The sequence below is a fragment of the Ochotona curzoniae genome, unplaced genomic scaffold, assembly GCF_017591425.1.
Source record: "Ochotona curzoniae isolate NIBS_2020 unplaced genomic scaffold, NIBS_Ocur_1.0 contig_883, whole genome shotgun sequence".
In the NCBI taxonomy this organism is placed as follows: domain Eukaryota; kingdom Metazoa; phylum Chordata; class Mammalia; order Lagomorpha; family Ochotonidae; genus Ochotona; species Ochotona curzoniae.
This window is the reverse complement of record NW_024466599.1, coordinates 47,895,221-47,914,911: the sequence shown is the minus strand read 5'-3', so window position 1 is coordinate 47,914,911 and position 19,691 is coordinate 47,895,221. Positions and strand designations below refer to the sequence as shown.

General features: G+C 38.3%; 1 protein-coding gene across 2 annotated transcripts in view; it reads right to left on the bottom strand.

Moving 5' to 3' along the window:
- Window positions 1-15,478: 15,478 nt before the first annotated feature.
- The window catches only part of EFEMP1 (EGF containing fibulin extracellular matrix protein 1), a 54,192-nt gene continuing 49,979 nt past the window's right edge, over window positions 15,479-19,691 (bottom strand). For both annotated transcript variants that reach the window (XM_040993427.1, XM_040993425.1), the window contains exon 11: window positions 15,479-16,101. In XM_040993427.1, the coding sequence (XP_040849361.1) occupies window positions 15,940-16,101 (162 nt within the window). In that variant the 3' untranslated portion in view covers window positions 15,479-15,939. The remainder of the gene's footprint in view (window positions 16,102-19,691) is intronic.

The following is a 19,691-nucleotide window of genomic DNA, read 5'->3' as shown; positions in this document are numbered from 1 at the left end:
CTGTCTCCTCTCTATGTGCTCTTTGAGGCACCCACAAAACAAAATAAGCTCATTAAATATGAAGGAATAAGTGAAGCTGGCAGTTGCACTTATTCAAATAGACTTTCCTCTTCAGATGTTTACACTCCAGGAGAAAAAAAAATAGAAGATGAATGCCTTATCAGTGGCTATTCATGATTTCCTCTTTGGGGTGAGAGTGAGTTTAGCCAGGCTTTGGAGATAGGGACATTTTGCTCCAAATCCAGCTCTGAACCAGCACACAAAATTGTCACATTGAGAAGCCAGAATGTCATTTTATCCAGCAGTTTGCATGTTAGGGTGAAAACTTTATCTTGTGTCCCTTGCTAAACAATCAAGAGTATTTCTTCATGCCTTTTCCACATGGACACAAGCTTGTCTTGTGTTCTCTTGCTGACACAAACATAGGTCTGTCCTGTGGAGCAGCAGATCCCATCCTTAAATTTTGTTCCTTTAAGAAGTATCCCCTGCACATTTAGCTTCTCTTCTGAACCTATAGCATCCACCTTTTAGTGCATTGAGTGGGATGTCAAGATACATAGAAGGTGGTCTTACCTCTTAATTTTTAAAAAAAGATTTATTTATTTATTTTTAAAGATTTATTATTATTATTTTTTTTTACTGGAAAGTCAGATATACAGAGAGGAGGAGAGACAAAAAGGAGGAAGATCTCTGTCTGTTGATTTACTCCCCAAGTGGCCACAATGGTCAGTGCTGATTTGATCCAAAGCCAGGAGCCAGGAGCCTCTTCCAGTGCTCCCATGTGGGCACAGGGTTCCAAAGCTTTGGGCCATCTTCGGCTGCTTTCCCAGGCCACAAGCAGGGAGCTGGATGGGAAATAGGGCTGCCAGGACATGAACCAGCACACATATGGGATCCCAGTGCGTGCACCGCGAGGACTTTTGCCACTAGATTACTGTGTTGGATCCTACCTCACAAGTTTTTAAGAATTATTTCTTTGAAAGAGTTAGAGAGAGAGAGAACGGGGGAGGGAGAGAGATTTTCCATCTGTAACTTCACTCTGCCTGTGGCTGCAATGTCCTGGGCTGTGCTAGACTCAAGTCAGAATCCAGGAGCTTCATCCAGATTTCCCACATGGGTGGCAGGAACCCAAGCACTTGGACTATCTTTCATTGCTTTTCCTGGCCATTATCAATGAGTTAGATCAGAGGGAGAGCAGCCAGGACATCAACTGATGCCCATATACAATGCTGGCTCCAATCCTCAAAGTCTTGTAGTCAGTAAGTGAGGTCATGTGTGATGATGGTTAGTAAATCACCATGCAAATGTGAAGTAATTTGAGCTGGCATTTGAAAGATGGAAATGTTTCTGTGGTATCTGATTGGGGAAAAGGATGTTTCAAATTGGAAGACTAGTTTAAGCAAAGACACAATGATATTTTTGATCAGTGGACAATAAGCCTTGTTTTATTTGACCTAAATAATATTTAATGCTGCCAACCTCTTAAAGGCTCCATCTTAAAGTATTTTCTTGGTTTCTGTGACAGTACATTTTGATGGTTTTCCTTCTGCATTTTTGAAAACTCTTTTCCATCCCACCTCCAAGTTTCTATGGTTATATCATTCTGGTGATGTTTTATAAATACCTCTAGCTGCTTCCCTAAAGCTTAGCCTGATACAGCTATTTACTGTTCATACCCATCCATCCAACTCTTATTTAAATATGGTAAGTTCTTCATGTCCAAACTAAACTCATTAGCCTTCTGCCACGGTCCCTCTCTTCCTCTGTTTCCTACCTTAGTGGATAATATATACCCACTTATTCAAGGCAGAGATACAATATACTCTTGACTCTTGCCACCCCATCGCCTTCCATGTAATAAGCCATCATACATTTATATTTTGTTGTTTTAAATATCTCCATACCTTTTCATCTGTTCACCATCATCCTTTGCTTGGATGGCTGAAGTAGCCATTTGCCCTCAAACTTTCCTCCAACTGTTTTTTTCAATGTGATGAGAGGAATCTTCTTTAAAGTTTTATTTTTATTTATTTGAAGAGTTGTAGAGAGACACAGAGAGGGGGAGAGATAGACACAGAGATAGAGAGATCTTCTGTCTACTATTTTAATGCCCAAGTCGTCGCAACAGCTGGTCCTAGGCCAGGCTGCATCCAAGAACCGGAAGTCTCATTTGGCTGTGTGCGGGGATCCAAGGATTAGGGCCACCTTCCATTGCCATTCCCAGGCGTATTTGTGGGGAGCTGGATTGGAAATGCAACAGCTGGAACTGGAGCCTGTGACTGTATAGGATGCCAGCACTGCAGACAGCAGCTTAAGCTGTTAAGCTATAACATCAACCCAGGGAGAATCTTTCTAAGGCACAAATATAATCAGTGTGCTATTTCTTTCCTTAAAGCTCTCTGAGATCTCCCATTTGCTTCTGAGGCATCTAAATTCCTACAGGAGGCATACTGGCCTCTCTTGTTCCTGATTCTGCTGATCTCACTTGTCTCGCCTCTTATTACCATCCCTCAAGCCGACAGAACTTGTGCGCTTGTAGTTCACTAATCAAGCGAGGAGCCAGGACTAGCACGCATATTTCCTCTGTGGTATACTTACTTCTTCCTCTGATCTCAGCTTGGAAATCACTATTCACATTGTGTCACAGTGTTCTGTTTACTTGATCTACTACTGTTGGGACCAGTATCTCTTAAAGAATCTGGTAGACATTGAGATCATCAGTAGATGCTCCTTTAGATGAATACTGAGTGGAGATGTATGAAGCATCTTTGAGCAGTGACAAATCACTGCAGTGTGGGATCTATGAAGCAGTGGAGGAAAATTGTGGAAGGAAGTGAGTTAGGGGTCTTCTTTCTTTTTAAAAATTTTTATTTATTTTTATTGAAAAGTCAGATATATTTAGAGAGGAGGAGAGACAGAGAGGAAGATCTTCTGACTGATGATTCACTCCCCAAGTGGCCAGAATGGCAGGAACTGCACCAGTCTGAAGCCAGGAGCTCAGCAGGGAGTCAGGTGGGAAGCACGGGGTGGGAGGGGAAGGGTGGGGGGCCGCACCACAGGAATTAGAACCAGTGCCCATGTGGGATCCTGGCATGTTCAAGGTGAGGACTTTAGCTGCTAGGCCACTGCACTGGACCCACAGGTTAGGGTTCTTAAAGATAAATATTGACAGGAAGATTTTAATGTAGGAAATTCAGTGGGGAGTGCTCTAGGGATCAATGCCTATGAGAGGGCAAGGGAGGTAACAGTGCAAGAGGAAACTGAATTGAAAGAAAGATGTATCCCTGGAGCCTGTGGGTATTCAGAAGCTGGCATAGGCCTGCAAAGTAGTTCTGAATGGAGCAATGGGGTTCAGGACCTTTGTGTCCTCATAGCAATCAGTGGTTGGATATGGGTTGCTTCTGAGGAAGAGGAAAAGCTTGGGCCAAACAATTTGCTCCCAAGAGCAATTTTTGAAGAGAGATTTAACTATGATCTGTCAGAAGCCAATGTCGCTGGCCTCTGGGTAATCGATACGGTATTTTAGGGCATCTGGGTGGCACACCACTTCACTCACTTCACTAGGACTAAGTCATGAGGACTAAAGAATTTATACTTTATTTAGTAGACTTTAGGATGCCATTAAAGGTGTTTATAGGAGCAATATGAGTCAGAGTTGTACTTGAGATTAATCTGGCTGGGGTGTTTAAACTGGATTAGGAAAGGGGAAACTGGAGATATGGAAGCCAGTGGGAGAATTTTGAAATAGTCCAGGTGAGGAAATAAAGGTCTGACAGGGGTATTGGCAGTGGAAATAGAAGAGGCAGGTGGTTGCAAGAGATATGACTGCTGGAATTCACTGCCCCAGTGACTAGCTGAAAATGGGAGAAAAGGAAGAAAACAGACTGCGAGATGCTTCCAGAATTTTGAGCCTGGTTAAAATGTAGGAATGATGGATCTAATGAAAGAAATCCAAGAAGGATACAGACTTGGGAGATTTGTTCCAGTTGCATTATGACAGTCATCCAAATAAAAGTGGTCTATAAGAAGCATGACAATTTTGAAGGAAGGCAAAATTCATCTCAATAAAAATTTATACAGTGATATGAGAATAGTTATGCAGCAGTGCAAGTTATCAGGTGGATGCAAAAACAGTGAAAACTATAGATGGTAAGAGAAGAAAGAAATTTCTTTGGTCAAGAAATGCTCATAAAGGAGGTAGCATTGATGCGGAGTCTATATTGAGGCCTGTGATTTCCAATGAATCACAAGATGATAAGTTTGGCAAACATTTAAGGACATGTTGGATTAAAAAGTCAGAAAGTCATTTGTGAAAGAACTTAGGTGGAAAGTTAAATGACAGGGAGGATACAGGAGCTTAGACATTTTTTTTTTTTTTTTTTTTGCAAAACTTTTCCTCTGGGTCCCAGCATGATAGCCTAGTGGTTAAAGCCTTATCTTGCGTTGTGCCAGGATCCCATATGGGAACCAATTCATATCCCAGCTATTCCACTTTCCTTCCAGCTCTTGGCTTATGACCTGGGGAAGTGGTAGAGGATGGTCCACATCCTTGGGACCCTGTACCCATGTGGGACACCCAGAAGAAGTTCCCGGCTCCTAGCTTTGGATCAGCTTAGCTCCAGCCATTGCAACCACTTGGGGAGTGAACCAGCAGGTTGAGGATCTTTTCTATATGTATCTCCTTCTCTTTGTAGGTCTACCTTTCATCATCATCATCATCATACAATCTTTAAAGTGAAAGAAAACTTTGCCTTTGGTTCTGAGGTTTGGTCTTATCCATCTGCCTGAATGTAGGCCTCCAAAAATCCACAGAAGCCGAATTTTCCGTTGGAGAGACATTCTAAGTGTTTTTACACAGGTGGCTATGATTAGAAAACTACCGTCTTTTTCTTTTATGGTGATTGGATGAAGACACATTAAATTCCAGTCTGCTTGTGTTTGTGAGGCGTTTACACCCACAGTGTTTGCTCAGCTTTCATGAGGTGCAAGGAATCTGTGGTCTAATTGGTCAGCTGGCTTACTGGCTTACCATGAAAAGTAAATATTGTGTATCTGCAAGTGGAAAGTCAGTGTGCATAACCAGCTTCCTAGTCATGCCTGCCCCAAATGATGTTGAAAACTTTAACCAGGGGCTATAAAACTGTCAAGATCTGGGATCCAAGCTTGCTTACACACCAAATAACTCATTATTGAAGCTATTGGGAAGAGAACAGGACATGCATTTGACTTGCCGGAATTCCTTTTTTACTACTGAAGCAACTGGCAGAACTAAATAGTTTTGTAATATATTATTTTCATTTTTGTCTTCTTTTATTTATCATCTATTTGACTTGAAAGCTTGTTTTATCCAATCCTGAACAATCTCACTGAATAAAAAGATACTTTAATATAAATTCAGTGACTTCTAAATGGATTCTTCAGATTGCTCTGTGAGCCATTAAAAAAAAAAGGAAACAAAATGAAATTTCTTTGATGTCTTCGAGCAAGTGTTTAATTTCATCTTCTTTTGAAGTGGTCGTGGGCTGCTCTGGGACTCCCCCTGTCCATTTTCTGGCAGTCACAACATCTCCTGATTTATGCTTTTTTCCCCTCATAATTTCATCACACAGTGTTTACAACAGCTCTTGAGAAAAAGACAAAAATTAGTGCTTAAGGGATTAACCTGTTTTGGGGAACAGGAAGTGAATGAGGTGTGCTTAAGATCCCTGTGGTTGGTTTTGGAATGGTCTGCTGGATTTAGGACCAGTGTTAGGGAGCATGCTATTCAGAGATGTGTGAATGGTTACTTCTGTTAAGGCAAAGTGATCAGAGGATATCTGTAACTTTTTACAGTTAATTGCACAGGTTGTGACTCAACAGAAGAAAATGTGCCAAATCATGGCTGACTGAAAAAAGAAATCTAAGCCTGTGATTAAATTGCAGCTGATATTCAAGCTCTGCATCAACCTCTGAAAAGCAAAAAAAGGAGTATTTGTGTTTTTATTCAACCTTCCTTAGTTGAATATATAATTCAGTCCACAGAATGTTTACTGAATTGTGTTTTTAAAATATTTATATTAATATCTAATAATGTCCTTTAGATGTTTGGTCTAAAAGTGATGTATTTCAGTGATATAAAAAAAAAACTACCACAGAGCTTGTATGCTGTATTTTAAATTTAAATTGAAAATTTAGTTGCTTAAGGTCTTTGTCTACTTCTTTTAGGTCTGTCTTCAATCCATATCAACTTTTCATAATTGTCTTAGATATTTCTAGTTAAACATCTTCCTATTTACTTTGCCTGGAGATGGAAAAGAAAAGTTATCTCCTGTCCCCATCATTTGATTTTGGGGAGACAGTGTTAAAAAAACAAACAAAAAATGAACAACTTCTTATTTTCCCAGTTGACCCTCATCAATAGTTTTGTTTTAGTAGTATTTAACAGACCAAGTAGCTTAATGTAATTTGCTTGCCCAAGTGTTCACCAGTCCCACTTCTGTTTTTGGTTTACTGGCATGTTGAAAAAGAAAGCATGTATTATAACCATATAGAATCAGGCACTCACTAGTAATGAGGTGATTAGGACTACAGCTTTTGAAATCAAACTGTCCTGGCCTAAAAATCTAGCTACTGTACTTTTTCACTGTGTTACTTGGAAATTTTTTTTTATTCCTTTGTGGCCCACCCTTTCCATCTTCAAAATGTGGAGGATTTGTTCCTCATAAAATAAGACATTGTATAAAGCACATTAAACAGCATAGTGGGAAGTCATGATTTAAATATCTGGACATTTTTGACACTAACTATCCCAGTTAGATGAATGAAGGTATTACAAAAAGTGGGCCTTAGATTTTTAAATGTGTTGGTAGTTTAAATTCCACCATAGAAAATTAACATGAAGTGCCTAGCATTTGAATCCTGCTCCTAAACATACCTCATTGAACATTTATGAATCATTCTGCTCCTGAAGCTTTCTACATCTACTTTATTTGACAAATGAAACCTTTCACCTCTTCTGTTGTGCTATCCAGCCTCTGGACTTTCCCCCTAATTTTCTACTCAGCTATATCTGCCCAAGCCTGATTGTCTGGATCAAGTACCTTTTTGTGTTTTGCCTTATCAGGTCAGAATTGATGAACTTCCCTGGGCTGTATATGGCACCAAGATGTTGAAGTCCTCGGTTAGTGGGATTGTGGAATTTATACTAAAACACTGTAAAACAGTCACTCCTATGGGAGGTTCTAGTGACCCACTCCTCGATTTTGGAGTGAATTTCCAGATTTAGTTTGATCTGAATCTTACTTGAGAAACTTGTGTATGGCCTATTACCTCTATATTTTCAAGTTTTCTGTAAATCTGTTGTTTCCTTTGAATAAAAAAAGAAAAAACATTTCTAATTAATATTAAGCTCATGTTAAAAATGCAGGCCTAAGTAAACACTCAGAAGATAATATGTTTCTTTAATTTCACAGCAGAAATAATTCAAGTTACTATTTGGTTTACTTTCCTTCATAGAGCACTTCCTCTGTTTTCTAGATAACACTGTATCATTAACATCCTCCATTCCATACAACTTTTTAAAAGTATGATTTAATTACTGCACAATACTCTACAAATACATGTGCCATGGTTTTAACTTAGTTATCCATTATTGTGTAGGGATACTTCATAAAGTTCATGGAAAAATGGAGCAACAGATGTTGGCTGTTTCCTTTTGTCCTCCTACCTTTGTGGGAGGCCTGGATTGAATTTTTGGCTCCCAGCTTTGGCTGGGTCCAGCCACCCCTGGCTGTTGTGGTCATTTGGAAAGCAAATCAGCAAATGGGAATTTTCCATCTTTTTAAAAAAGTTTATTTATTTTTATTGGAAAGGCAGATTTACAGAGAGGAGAAACAGAGAGAAAGATCTTCCACCTGCTGGCTCACTCCCCAAGGGACTGCAATGGCTGGAGCTGAGCCAATCCGAAGCCAGGAGCCAGGAGCTATTTTCGGGTCTCCCAAGCAGGTATAGGATCCCAAGGCTTTGGGCCATCCTCTGCTGCTTTCCCAGGCTATAAGGAGCTGGAAGGGAAGTGGAGCAGCCAGGACACGAACCGGTGTGCCCATATGGGATCCTGGCAAGGATTTAGCCACAAGGCTATTGTGCCAGGCCCCCATCTGTTTTTATGACTCTCAAATAAATTTTAAAATTTAAAATTTAAAAAAGGCTAATGGAAAAATGGATCTGAAATATTTATTTAGATGAAAAAATTTTATAACTCATTTATAGTTTTTCATAATATGCATCCCATGAATCTTTGATGTACTCTCATATGTATGCGTGGTTTTCATTTGTTTGGCTACTAGAAAAACACCAATGTAGTTGTATTTGCATAAAAATCTTTTTCATAAACTAATGCAGTCTAAAAAGCTAATTTTAAAATTAATTTTATTTGTTTCTAAATCTCCAGCCATTTGAAATGGCACACTCATTAGTCACCAATTTGTTGATGCACCAATGTGATGTGTAATTATCAGTTTTATGATATCTTCCCTGGTGTTAATTTTCCATATCAAAATAGCAGGACAATTAATCATTTCTGAGTGCATAAACATGAGTCACTACCCTTCATCAGTTTCATTATTAATGAACCAAAAGTTTAGGCATTGTTTATATTTGAAGTTTATTTCCTCTTTTCAACAAATTACAGCTTTTGTTATTTTTCTGAAGTTTCATTTTGTTACAGTTGTTGTCAGAATGATTTCTGGTGAGTTATAGAAATATATGAAAATAATTTAATGAAGTGGTGTGTTTACTCTTGTACATGCTACATAATTAAGTATGTTCATAATGAGGCATTGATTAAAAAGCCAAGTCTTCTGCTTATTATGTTATACCTATGATGAGTGGAAGAATTTTTTACAGATTAACTTCTGGCTCTGCAGATTTAAAAGCCTGATGTTTCTCTACCTCTCATGCTGGTTGCTGTAGGATGTTACATCATGATAGGACACCTGGCCCTGAACTTTTTTGCATGCTCATATGTAAAGTCAACACAGTAGGCAGGAGGGATATTTCTAGAAGCTATTTCTACACAGAAAGTAGTTCAAATTAACAATATACAAAGGTCACTGAGATCTATAAAAAAATTCTACTAATCCCATACTAAATTTATCCTTTAATTCAACTTCCCCAGGCTATACTCCCCCCAAATGTTCATGACCTACTCTAGTGTCACATAATGGGAAGAGAGGCATATTGGGGTGACCCTGAGAGAGCAATGCTAATAAGTCTATTCACAATGTATTACTTTAGAAAAATTTTCAAAAATATATGACTAGAAGACGCAGTCATTTGGAAGAATTAGTGCAAGGGAGGGATTTTAAAGTTTTATTTACATTAGTGTTCTTGAAAATTCACCCTTGATAGGCAACCCAGACACATCTCTGATTTGGCTCATAACAAGCTCTAGAATTAGAAAGGCTCCTGGTGTTTACTATAATTCCACTCTGTGTTTTTATCTGTTCAGTGTCCTGTGCCTTGTACTTGGGACTTAACTTCCTAATTGAATAATACTTTGAGGATAACAAAACTTCAGTAGAAGAGGAAGAGAGGGGAAAAGACAAAATGAGAGAATTAATGGGAAAAGACCAAAGAAGAAGTATATGTGGTACAAAGGCATCAAGCAATAAAAATTGCTTGATAGCTGTAACTAAAGCGGATGGTATGTGAAGTTAATGACCTAGAAGGAGTAGTTTTGGCCCTGGAAGACCTGCGCTGCTCCTTCGGGACGATGCCATCCACCAACACACTGAGTTCCCTAGGTGTCACATGCACATTCAGCAGTATGTGGAGTCACAGCAGTTGTTTTCAATGGTAGCTGAGAATGGCTTGGGCGCTGAACTTCTCTCTGGATATGGAGTTCTTAGTGCGTTGAGAGAGAAGCTACATCTTTGTTTTGTGTGTGGTGCTCATCTTTCTTGATTTCATTATGCTGTGCTCATTGGGCATTGGACGAGAAGGGATAAAACAGGAATGCAGAGACATGATGCTGACCTTGTTCAGCGCATGTTGATATGCCAGCCTACAACCCCTTAATCCATGAATTTGCTGGGAATTGCAGGGGAAATTTCTAGCTTGCTGATAGCATTTCATGTTAAACCACCACTTTGCCCCTTCCGTCTGTCTTCCTCTTTGCTTAAGGGCTTTCTTCAGGTTGCTTACCTTAGCTGCAGGCAGCTGTAGGTACATGGGACCAACCTTTACAATTACACTGTGTTGGTGGATAAATGCCCTGGCCCCTTTTGATTCTTGTGGAACTCTTTTGGGATGAGTTCCATTAGAGTCCTTAGAACATCTCAGATGAATTGAGTCCAGAGATGGCCCATTCATTACTTCACTTGTTTATTGATGTTTATTGATGTTTCTCTCCTTCCTGATTTACTTTCCAAACTTGCTTGAATGCTCTGCTTGAGACAATCTCTCAACTAACTACCTGAACTCATTTCTTGTGTCAGTCCCTGCTTAGGAGAAGGGAAACTAAAACACCTGGTTTAAGCCATGTGCAAGGAATTTACTGCTTAAAGCAAGATAATCTAAATATTTCAATACAAAAACATTGGATATGGTTTTAAAGGAAATAAACGAACAATTTGGAGAATCTAAATAACTCCACAAAATTATTTATTTATACTATAAGCATCTGTTTATGCTGAGATTCTGCAGAAACTAGTTTCTAGGGGAAGGTAAAAAAAAACCCTGAATTATTACATTCAGGTCTTTAAAATTCTCTTGCGTTTATATTCCAGCCTTGGCTTATTATAGGGGTCTGTGCTCTGTTAACATACACATGTGCTTACAATATAAACAGCTTAACTAGACATCTGTGTTGACTACATATAAGAGGCAGTTAACTTTTTGCCTTGTTTCTGTTCAGCGATTTTGATATTTTAGTCTGTTAGCCAGATGAAAAAAAAGATTGGCTTTTTTGGTACCAGCTGTGTCACAGTTTGGGTTTGTATTCTGCAGGTGTTCCCCCCAGCTGGGAAGATGGAGACTTGCCATCTTTCAGGATGATGATTCAGGAGAGAAGTATAAGTGTGTTAAAAATAATTCGACATATTAATGGAGGGCTTTGTCCCTTGTGGGCTGCGTGTGCATAACATATGAGGAACCAGCAGCTGTTCTATATTTTAGAAGGAGAGTTAGAATGTTAGAGGCGTACAGAGCTATGCAAAACATAAGCAACTGCTTGAAGTCATGGAAACAGGATTTAACAGTAAACTTTTATTTGTAAAGATTCCCTCCAAAATAATGATTGCTTTGGGCTGTGTTCAGGTGACCTTAGGGTATTCGACAACCTATTTCCATTATTTAGTCTCACCAAAGCCTTGCAAGGGCAGTTTTGTAGAGATGTGTACACTTATTACATATAGGTTGATTTCAAGTTAATTTCTACCTTCAAATGCTTACATTTTAAAATCATAATTTTAAAAAATGCTTACTCGGCTATAGTACTTTTGTGCAAACATGCTGTGAAAGGACCTAAAAACCTCTATCAAAAACCAGCTTGACAATAAAGTGTGATATCTTACCTAGTTTGAAGCTTTAAAGTAAGAAGCCATCTGGTATACATATTTCTATGTATTTGGTACACATAATTGCCTCTTCAAAAACCACTTAATGAGTATTCGCCAATCTCGAATAATAGCAGTATTTTTTTTTAACCCCTTATCTAAGGCTGATCCTTTGGCAGGGAGCTATGAAAGTCAGTTGTCCAGCTCCTGGCCAAATGAAGTGTTACATCTACTCCATCTTCACTCTCACTCCCACTATCTTACTTTCACAGCTACTGATGCAGAGAACTCCATTAGGATCTTTAGTAGTAGGGTTTGGTTTTTTTCTCTTGCAAGTCATGGTTTTCTCTAATAAGGTATACTTGATTGGTCCTGGGGTTTCAATGTCTAGAGTTTGAAAATGTTTTGCACAATACAATCACTTGTGCTTCTTAGGAATTAAAGAGAACCAATTAAGAAACTGAGGATCCAGTTGTCACTGCATTTTTTTTCCCTGACTGTATGCAACAAAGTGACAACTGGTCATGCAACCAGCAAAGCAGGCTCATGATGTGGAACGGGTAATATACATGTAAAAACTGGGAAGGAAAGAGATTGCCTCTTAGGGTGAGGGCAATGGGAAGGGCTGTAATCAACATCTTATGACCTGCATTGTAGGCACAATGGTCTTGTTTGACAAACTGCAAATTTTAAAATTGAGCAGAAATGACAAAACCTTGTTAAGTTGTAGAATCCTATCATTTGAAAAAAGAGTATGCCATTATTTTGAAAAGCATATTTAACATGTTTGGAGGGGATGGAAATTTCAAGTTGTCTGACTACATAAGAGGGAAATTTGGCAGCTGAATGGAATTATTCTCCTTTTGGGGAGGGCTTAACCACCAAGAGGCCCTTCCTAACTACTGCTGGAGAACAATTGTCCAGTTAGGGAGTAGGAGTCTCAGAGCCAAGGCCAGAGGCATTAGAATTGAGTGATGGGAACATGTGAGTCAGGCCTCATTACTGAGGTTCCATGAATAAAAACATAGGCATTTTCCTGGAAGTATGTTTGAAAATGTGGGAACCCATGACTGACCCTTTTTCCCTCTGGTGAAACAAGGTAACATGACTTTCAGTTTAGCATGAGTAATCATGTTTCAGTTAGTATCAGTGAGAAGGAACAAAATCATGTATATTTCAATCAAATGAAAATTAAAACAACATATTTTTAATTGCAATAAAAAAAAAACCTTGGAGTCAAATTGGGTTAGGTCTCACATCCACCTCTAGAATAACAAGCCCACATTGTGAATATTTGTTTTGAGATGGGAACTACTTATTTGTTTCTCATACCAAGGCCTAAGGTTTCCTAGTAGCCATTGCATAGAAATGTTCCTCAGATGCTTTCAAATACTGGAAAATAAAGCTGTCCCCTCTCTCATAGCATCCATGGAGGAGAGATTAGTTCATTCTTTAAAATTGAAAAGCTCTTTGTTTAAAGAATGAACAAAAGAGGGGAAAACCAAGATACTTAGAAACTAAGTAATGGCCAGGATCTCTCTGCTGGTTTATGTTAGAACTAGTACCAGAATGCTGATTTTTCTGTATTACTCTACATTGTTAGATTTTAGAGGAGATGACTGTAAAAGTTTCTCAGACAATGTGTTTTAAGGAAATGAAATATCAGTGATTCTAATGATGACTTTTGCCCGCGGTTTAAATCAGTGATCTTCATGGAGGAGAGGAGAGAGTCATGTGTAGTTTGAGAGCAAAGCAGAGCTTTGTCTTACTGCTTCGGCCACAATATTTCTCTTGAATTTCAAATTACATTAAAAACAGGGCATGAGGTGTTTTTTTTGTGTGTGTTAAAGAAACTGATGTGTTAGCTTTTCAGTGTTCTTTCCAGGTTTTTGCTCCAGTAAATAAAATACAGTGTTTTAATTTGCTTTTTTTTAAGTTAAAAAATGATAGTAAGCAGGGTTGAAATGAATGGATTTTGACCAAGAGTTTGTTTCCTTTTTGAAGCTAAGATAAAAAAGAATTGCAGGTGTTAACTACTGGCATCCATGAACTAATGTATGGATAGAAAGAAGGTGGTACATCTTTGTGGGGATAGAAGGAAAATAAGTTCTGATACATTGTTCAACGAGTGTATTTTTAAAACGTCATGCTAGATGAAAGAAGCCAGACACAAAAGGCCATATACTGTATGGTTCTATTCATATGGAATCTCCAGGACAGGCAAATCTGTAGGCAGAAAGATTCATGGGACTGATGGGAAAAGGAGCCACTGCTATTAGGAATGGGGTTGATTTTTGTGTGATGAAAGCATTACAAAACTGGATAATAGTAATGTTTGCACAATTAATCAGTGATAGTAAGTAACACTGACATCCATATTTTTAAATGGCTAAATTTTAAGTTTTATATGTATTTTACCGCAATTTAAAAAAGGACTGTGTGTCAGTGACACTTTAGCATACCAACCCTTTCATGTGTTTGTGATTTGTGAAGAAGACTGGACTTTGGGATAAAAAGGCAACTATATTGCCATTAGCCCATGGTTTCTGTAGGTCTAGAATTTATTTACAGTATTTGAAAGTGAGGGAGAGGCCGGGGGATAGGTCCCATTCATAAATATTCTAGAAATTCCCATTTCTTCTACAATCCTCTGGGGAGCTATTGACAAGCTCCCACCTTCTTAAGTGTGGAAAATTTGTTGGAGGAAGGCCATGACTTTATTTCATTTTTGTGACATTACCTTTCCCAGTGCTGACTCAAGAGCTCTGTCCATATGCAGGAAAGTAAGTAGATTGAAAAGGGAAGCACATTCAACTCAAACTGTTACTTGGACAGCAGTAATACTGTGGACAGGGTGAAGGGCGGAACTCTACAATCCTGCTGTGTGTGGCCAATTGTTTGCTCTGCTCCCTTACCTGCCCTGTGCCCTGTTCTCTGTCCAAGAGTTCTGTTCCCTTATAAGGTGCCCCCTTCTCAAATGAGGAGCTTGTGTTTTGGTCATTGGTCTCTTGGTGGACTTTTTTTTTTTTGACAGTTCCTACATAGCTAGTCAACTCTTCAAGAGTTTTGTTTTACAAGAAAGGTTACCTGGTGATGTGATATTCATTTATGTTTTGAAACTGGATGTAATAAAAGATGGTAGCATGTTATCCCCACCCCCAACCTGTCCCAGGGTTACTTTAATAGCCTTTTTGTTTTCTCATCTCTGAGATTTTGCATTTATATAAAAAAATTAATGAAATTATTTCTTTGACAGTTATAACTGATTTTCCCCTGATAGAAAATTATATTAGTGATTATAGCTGCCTGAAAAATCTTCAAAGATTGGGTGATCTTTTAAAATCATATTTATTTTTACTTAAAATTATGGCATACCAAAGTAAGACAGTTACATTTTAAACAAATAAGACTTAAAAGCTTTTCATATGATTGAAAGGGAGAGTAATTTGTTTAAATTCATTGTCACTCCTGATTTCCTGGAATAGGAACTATCATTTTCTTCCTCTGTGAATTGAGTACAAAGACTGAAAAAGCTCATTGTAAATGAATGAAGTTTAAGATTATAATTTTACTTAGAAATTAAAACTTTCCCAACAAAATACCTTTTCTTCTACTTTGCTCCACATGGAAGTACTGAATTCAGAGATATTATTACCTTTGCTGAATTTGTTTCTTCAGGTACACAATGTGATTTGGGAAGAATTTATTTTCTCATCTCATCCCCATAGATATTGCATCACAATCATTTTCTAGAGAATGCTTAATTCATTTTTGGAATTTTACAAAAGTTTGCTTACTCTCTTTTTCATGATCATTTCTTACAAAATTAAAAATATCCTAAAGTAGCCATCATATTGTATAATAGTGTTGCATTACTATGTGAAATCAACCTTCTTCAGATGGATCCTGAAAATAAAGACCAACACAAATGCAGTAGAGCTTCGTTTTCTAAAGAAATATATCTTTATTGACTTTCCCCATTTTCTTACAAAGCAGTTGAAAATCTCCTTGCCCTTGCATGCTCTTCAGTGTATGGTGGCTGTCTCCTAGGAGACTGTCGGTGCAGCTATGTAAGGTTCCTTAAGTACCATGAAAGATCTTCATTTTTCAGTCTACTTTTACAGGAAAGAATCCAAGTCTCATTGGATAGTTTATGCTTAGCTCTCTTGAAGAAGACCAGTGTAGTGGATTAATGTCTAATTTACATTCAATAATGAAGACAAACTTTGAAAATCTTTACAGATTAAATGCCCACTTTATACCAGGGTGTAATTGTTTGAATTATGGGTGAGTGTACAGTATATAGCTGTAGATGTACTAGATATGTCTATAAATAAAATAGTGCTTTAAGGTAACAATATTCTTTGGCTGATTTAAAATGCCTGTGATGGGTTCTTATATGAGACTAAAATGCAAATGGCCCCACGATTATTGTCAATCGTAACACCGAGCTTGTGCGGAAGGTTCCTATACTGTTGACTGTCAGCATCTCCAGGTCCACGACATATTCTCTTGGTCCTGTTAGGGACTTGACGAGCACAAGCATTGCACTGACAGGACTTGTTTGCTAAAATACAAGAAAAAGAGGTTGAAAGAGTAAATTTTCTTAGAGTGCCTAGTATTTATGATATAATTCCTGTAAGAATAAGGAAAAGAATTTTGAGGGTGTGATAAAAGAGGCTGTAATTAGTCTTACAGTAAGTAGTCTGGTATCAAGTCTTCTTGCTTCTTACCCCTTATCCAACCAAAGTCACCAGCTCCAAGTTACAGACACTTGTTTTTGAAAGCTGTTTGTTTTATATTCCTCTCTGTGTTGACATTTCTCTTTTATTGAGTAGCTCCAGCCATTAGAGACTAGATTTCAGACTGGAATCTGATTGTTCAAATGGACACACAACACTTTTTCAACATTGTGTACTTGTTTGTATTCTTGTAGGTGAAAATCTATGTACCTCACAACAGGATGTAATGAGTGTTAGGCTCTATGGAGATATATGAGGGTATATGTTCATAGGGAAAAGAGGAGGAACCCTGAAACACTGCTCCTGAATGGCCACAGAGAGTCACTGAGAGAAGTGAAAGTTTTGTAAAGTAGTACATTCAGGAAAGTTGGATGTATTTTCCTTTTGGTGAAGAATACGATGGTACTGGAGTGTTGAAGGATGTGAGGTTTGAGTAGCATGTAGACATTTGAGTCTGGCTGCCAAGGGACAGAGACACGGATTAGGATTTCCCAGTCACCCCAAGGACTGCACATTTAGCCAAGGGAGGTTTTGGAAAGGACAACATTGAAGGAAAATTGTTTTGACAGAAGCTGAAAGAAATGATGACTCCTTAGGAAAGAGGTGAACGTGTGTCCAATAGAAAGAGGGGAGGGTAAAGATGATTGCAACTACAAGGTCCCCTTGGATATAGCAGAAAGGATATTATTACCGGCTTTTTTTTTTGTTTGTTTAAAGAAACTTTAGTCTGGTAGTGGGGAAAGAAGACAGAGAAGTGTTTAAGAAGTGAGGCGTTTCAGATCATAGTTACAGACTGTCTATAGGAAGAAAGAAAAGGCAATATCTAGAAGCAAGAAAAATGTATAGAAAATAGAGGAGAATCTCATGGGCAAGATCCCAGAGGAGATAGAATGAAGAATTCAGGTCCTGGGTTAGCCTTGATTGATGGAAGTGAAGCTGTTTTTGGAAATCAGTAAAAACAGTAAGGGGGAGGAATTATGTGTGGTGCTGGTGGATGGAAAGTTTGGGTAATCCATGCACACTGGTCTCAGTAGTTTCAGAAGAGTAAGAGGTAAGGTAGTCTACAGAAAATAAAGGAGTATTGGGACATTCATGACTAGGGACTAAAATATGGAATTAAAGAAATAAGAAAGTAATGGGATTACTGAGTTTACTGAGAACTTTTCTAAAGTTGGAGAATAAGAATAAGATAGCGCTAATGGCAAACTAGATAGGAAAATACGAATGAATTAGGATCGTCCCACAGTTACTATGATGGCACAGTACTTCAAGTGTCCACTAAGAAGTTGATATGGTAACAACATTTTTGAATAGTGGGTAAAGAGTCCCTGTATTGCCAGCAACCCATATAGGTGCCAGTTTGTGTCCTAACTGCTCCACTTCCAATCCAGCTCCCTCTAATAGCCTGGGAAAAGCTGTGTCATATGGTCAAAATGTTTGGCAACTGGCACTCATGTGGAAAAACTGGAAGAAGCTCCTGGCTCCTGACTTTGGCTTGGCTCAATCTTAGCCATTGTGTCCATCTGGTGAATGAGTCAGGAAATGGAAGCGCTCTCTCTCTTTCTCTGTCTCTCTCTCTCTCTTTCTAATAAATACTTTCAAATAAATACATATTTTTTCAAAAAAATGTTTATAGACCACCAAAAATAAGTCTAGGGGGTTAGATAACTAACATTACATTGAAGGTAAATAGCAAAGGGAGGGCAAAAGAGGATGGAGAGTCAGTGATTGAATAGGACATTGGGGACAAGATTTCCTTATGAAGCTTTTCTGAATCATCATAAAGCCCAGGGCGTAACTTTTGGGTTTGATGGTGAAGTGGAATGAAGTTTAAGATTATATGGGATAAGATGGCCAGAAAATGGTAGATTGAGGTGTGGGATGGTTCTGATAGTGCCAGATCAAATGTCTTCATAATTTAGTTCTTTTGTATCTTCTCCTTTTAGTAATTTTACCCAATCCCAACACACTGTTTTGTCTCCAGTATCTTCCATGGTTCGTGTCTCCTGCAACTGAGAGATGTAGATCATACTAATTCATAATTGTCACCAATAATTATAAGCACTTAATTGAATCAATATGCAAAGATATTGACTGAATTAACTTAAAAATATTTTGTTGAGGGACTAGCATTGCAGTGCAGTGGATTAAGCACCATCTGCGATGCTGGCATCCCGTAAGACTGAGTCAAAGCTGCTCTGCTTCCAGTCTGTCCCCCTGCTAAACAGTCTGAGAAAGCAGAGGAAGATGGCCTAAGTACTTTGACCACTGTTACTGAAGATGGAGTTCTAGGATCTTGGCTTTAGTTTGCTATAGTCCTGGCTGTTGTGGCTATTTGGAAAGTGAACCAACTGATAGAAGATCTCTCTCTCCATCTCTATTTGACGTGAGCCAGCAGCTGGGAGATTTTCTTTCTTCTCTTTTCTCCCTCAATCTTGTCTCTCTTTCTGCCACTCTGCCTTTCAAATAAGTAAAGTCTATAAAGTAAAAGAATAATGAACAAGCAGGCAAAGCCTTTGTTCTCATTTGTCTTATATTCTGGTGGATGAAAGTAAAAACAATGCTCTAGGTAATGATAGGGCTATAAACAAAAATAAGAACCAGTAAAGGGACATAGTTCTTTTTGGAGGGGTAGATATTACAATGCTTTACCATTACTCTTACTGCTTCTTGACAATATGTCCCCTTTGAGGGAAGAAGTTTTTTAAAACATGCTTTCAAAAGGAATATTAATAGAATACCATATCTCACATAATTTTCAAGGATCAGACCAACTGTCGGGACTAGCAAAAAACCTCTTTGGGACAGGCTTTAACATAGCAGTAAAGTCACTGCTTAGGATAGCTGAACTTCATCTTGGGATACCTGGTTCTAGTCCTGGCTAAAACTAAAAAGTATTTAAATATTCAGTAAATTCTAATAATTTAAAATGAATAAATTTTGGAAATAAATAGACTACTGTACTTCTGACCCAGTTTCCTAATAATGCAAACCTTGTGCAGTTTCACATGATGGCTCAGGTACTTGAGTTCCTGTACATATATGGGATGTTTGTATTACTTTCTGGGCTCCTGGTCTCAACAGTTAGGGAGTAAACCAGCAGCTGGAAGATAGCTTAATCTTTCTATCTCTATAGCTCTCTCTCTCTCTCTCAAGCAAAATTAAAAAAAAAAATAAAATATTTTGAAAATAATCCCTCTTGGACTATATTAACCTATGTTAGGTTTTGATGTCTTTAGGCCATAGCGTAAAAATTGTGGTTTCTTTTTCTGTAGCTGGTAAACTATGGAATTGCTGTATATGATATATAAGGAATTGTTAAGGCTTTTTGAAATCTGGAGGTGCGCACTTCAGGTATTTTTGACATCACAGCACCTGGCATGGAGTTGAGCACTCAGTACATGTTTCCTTATGC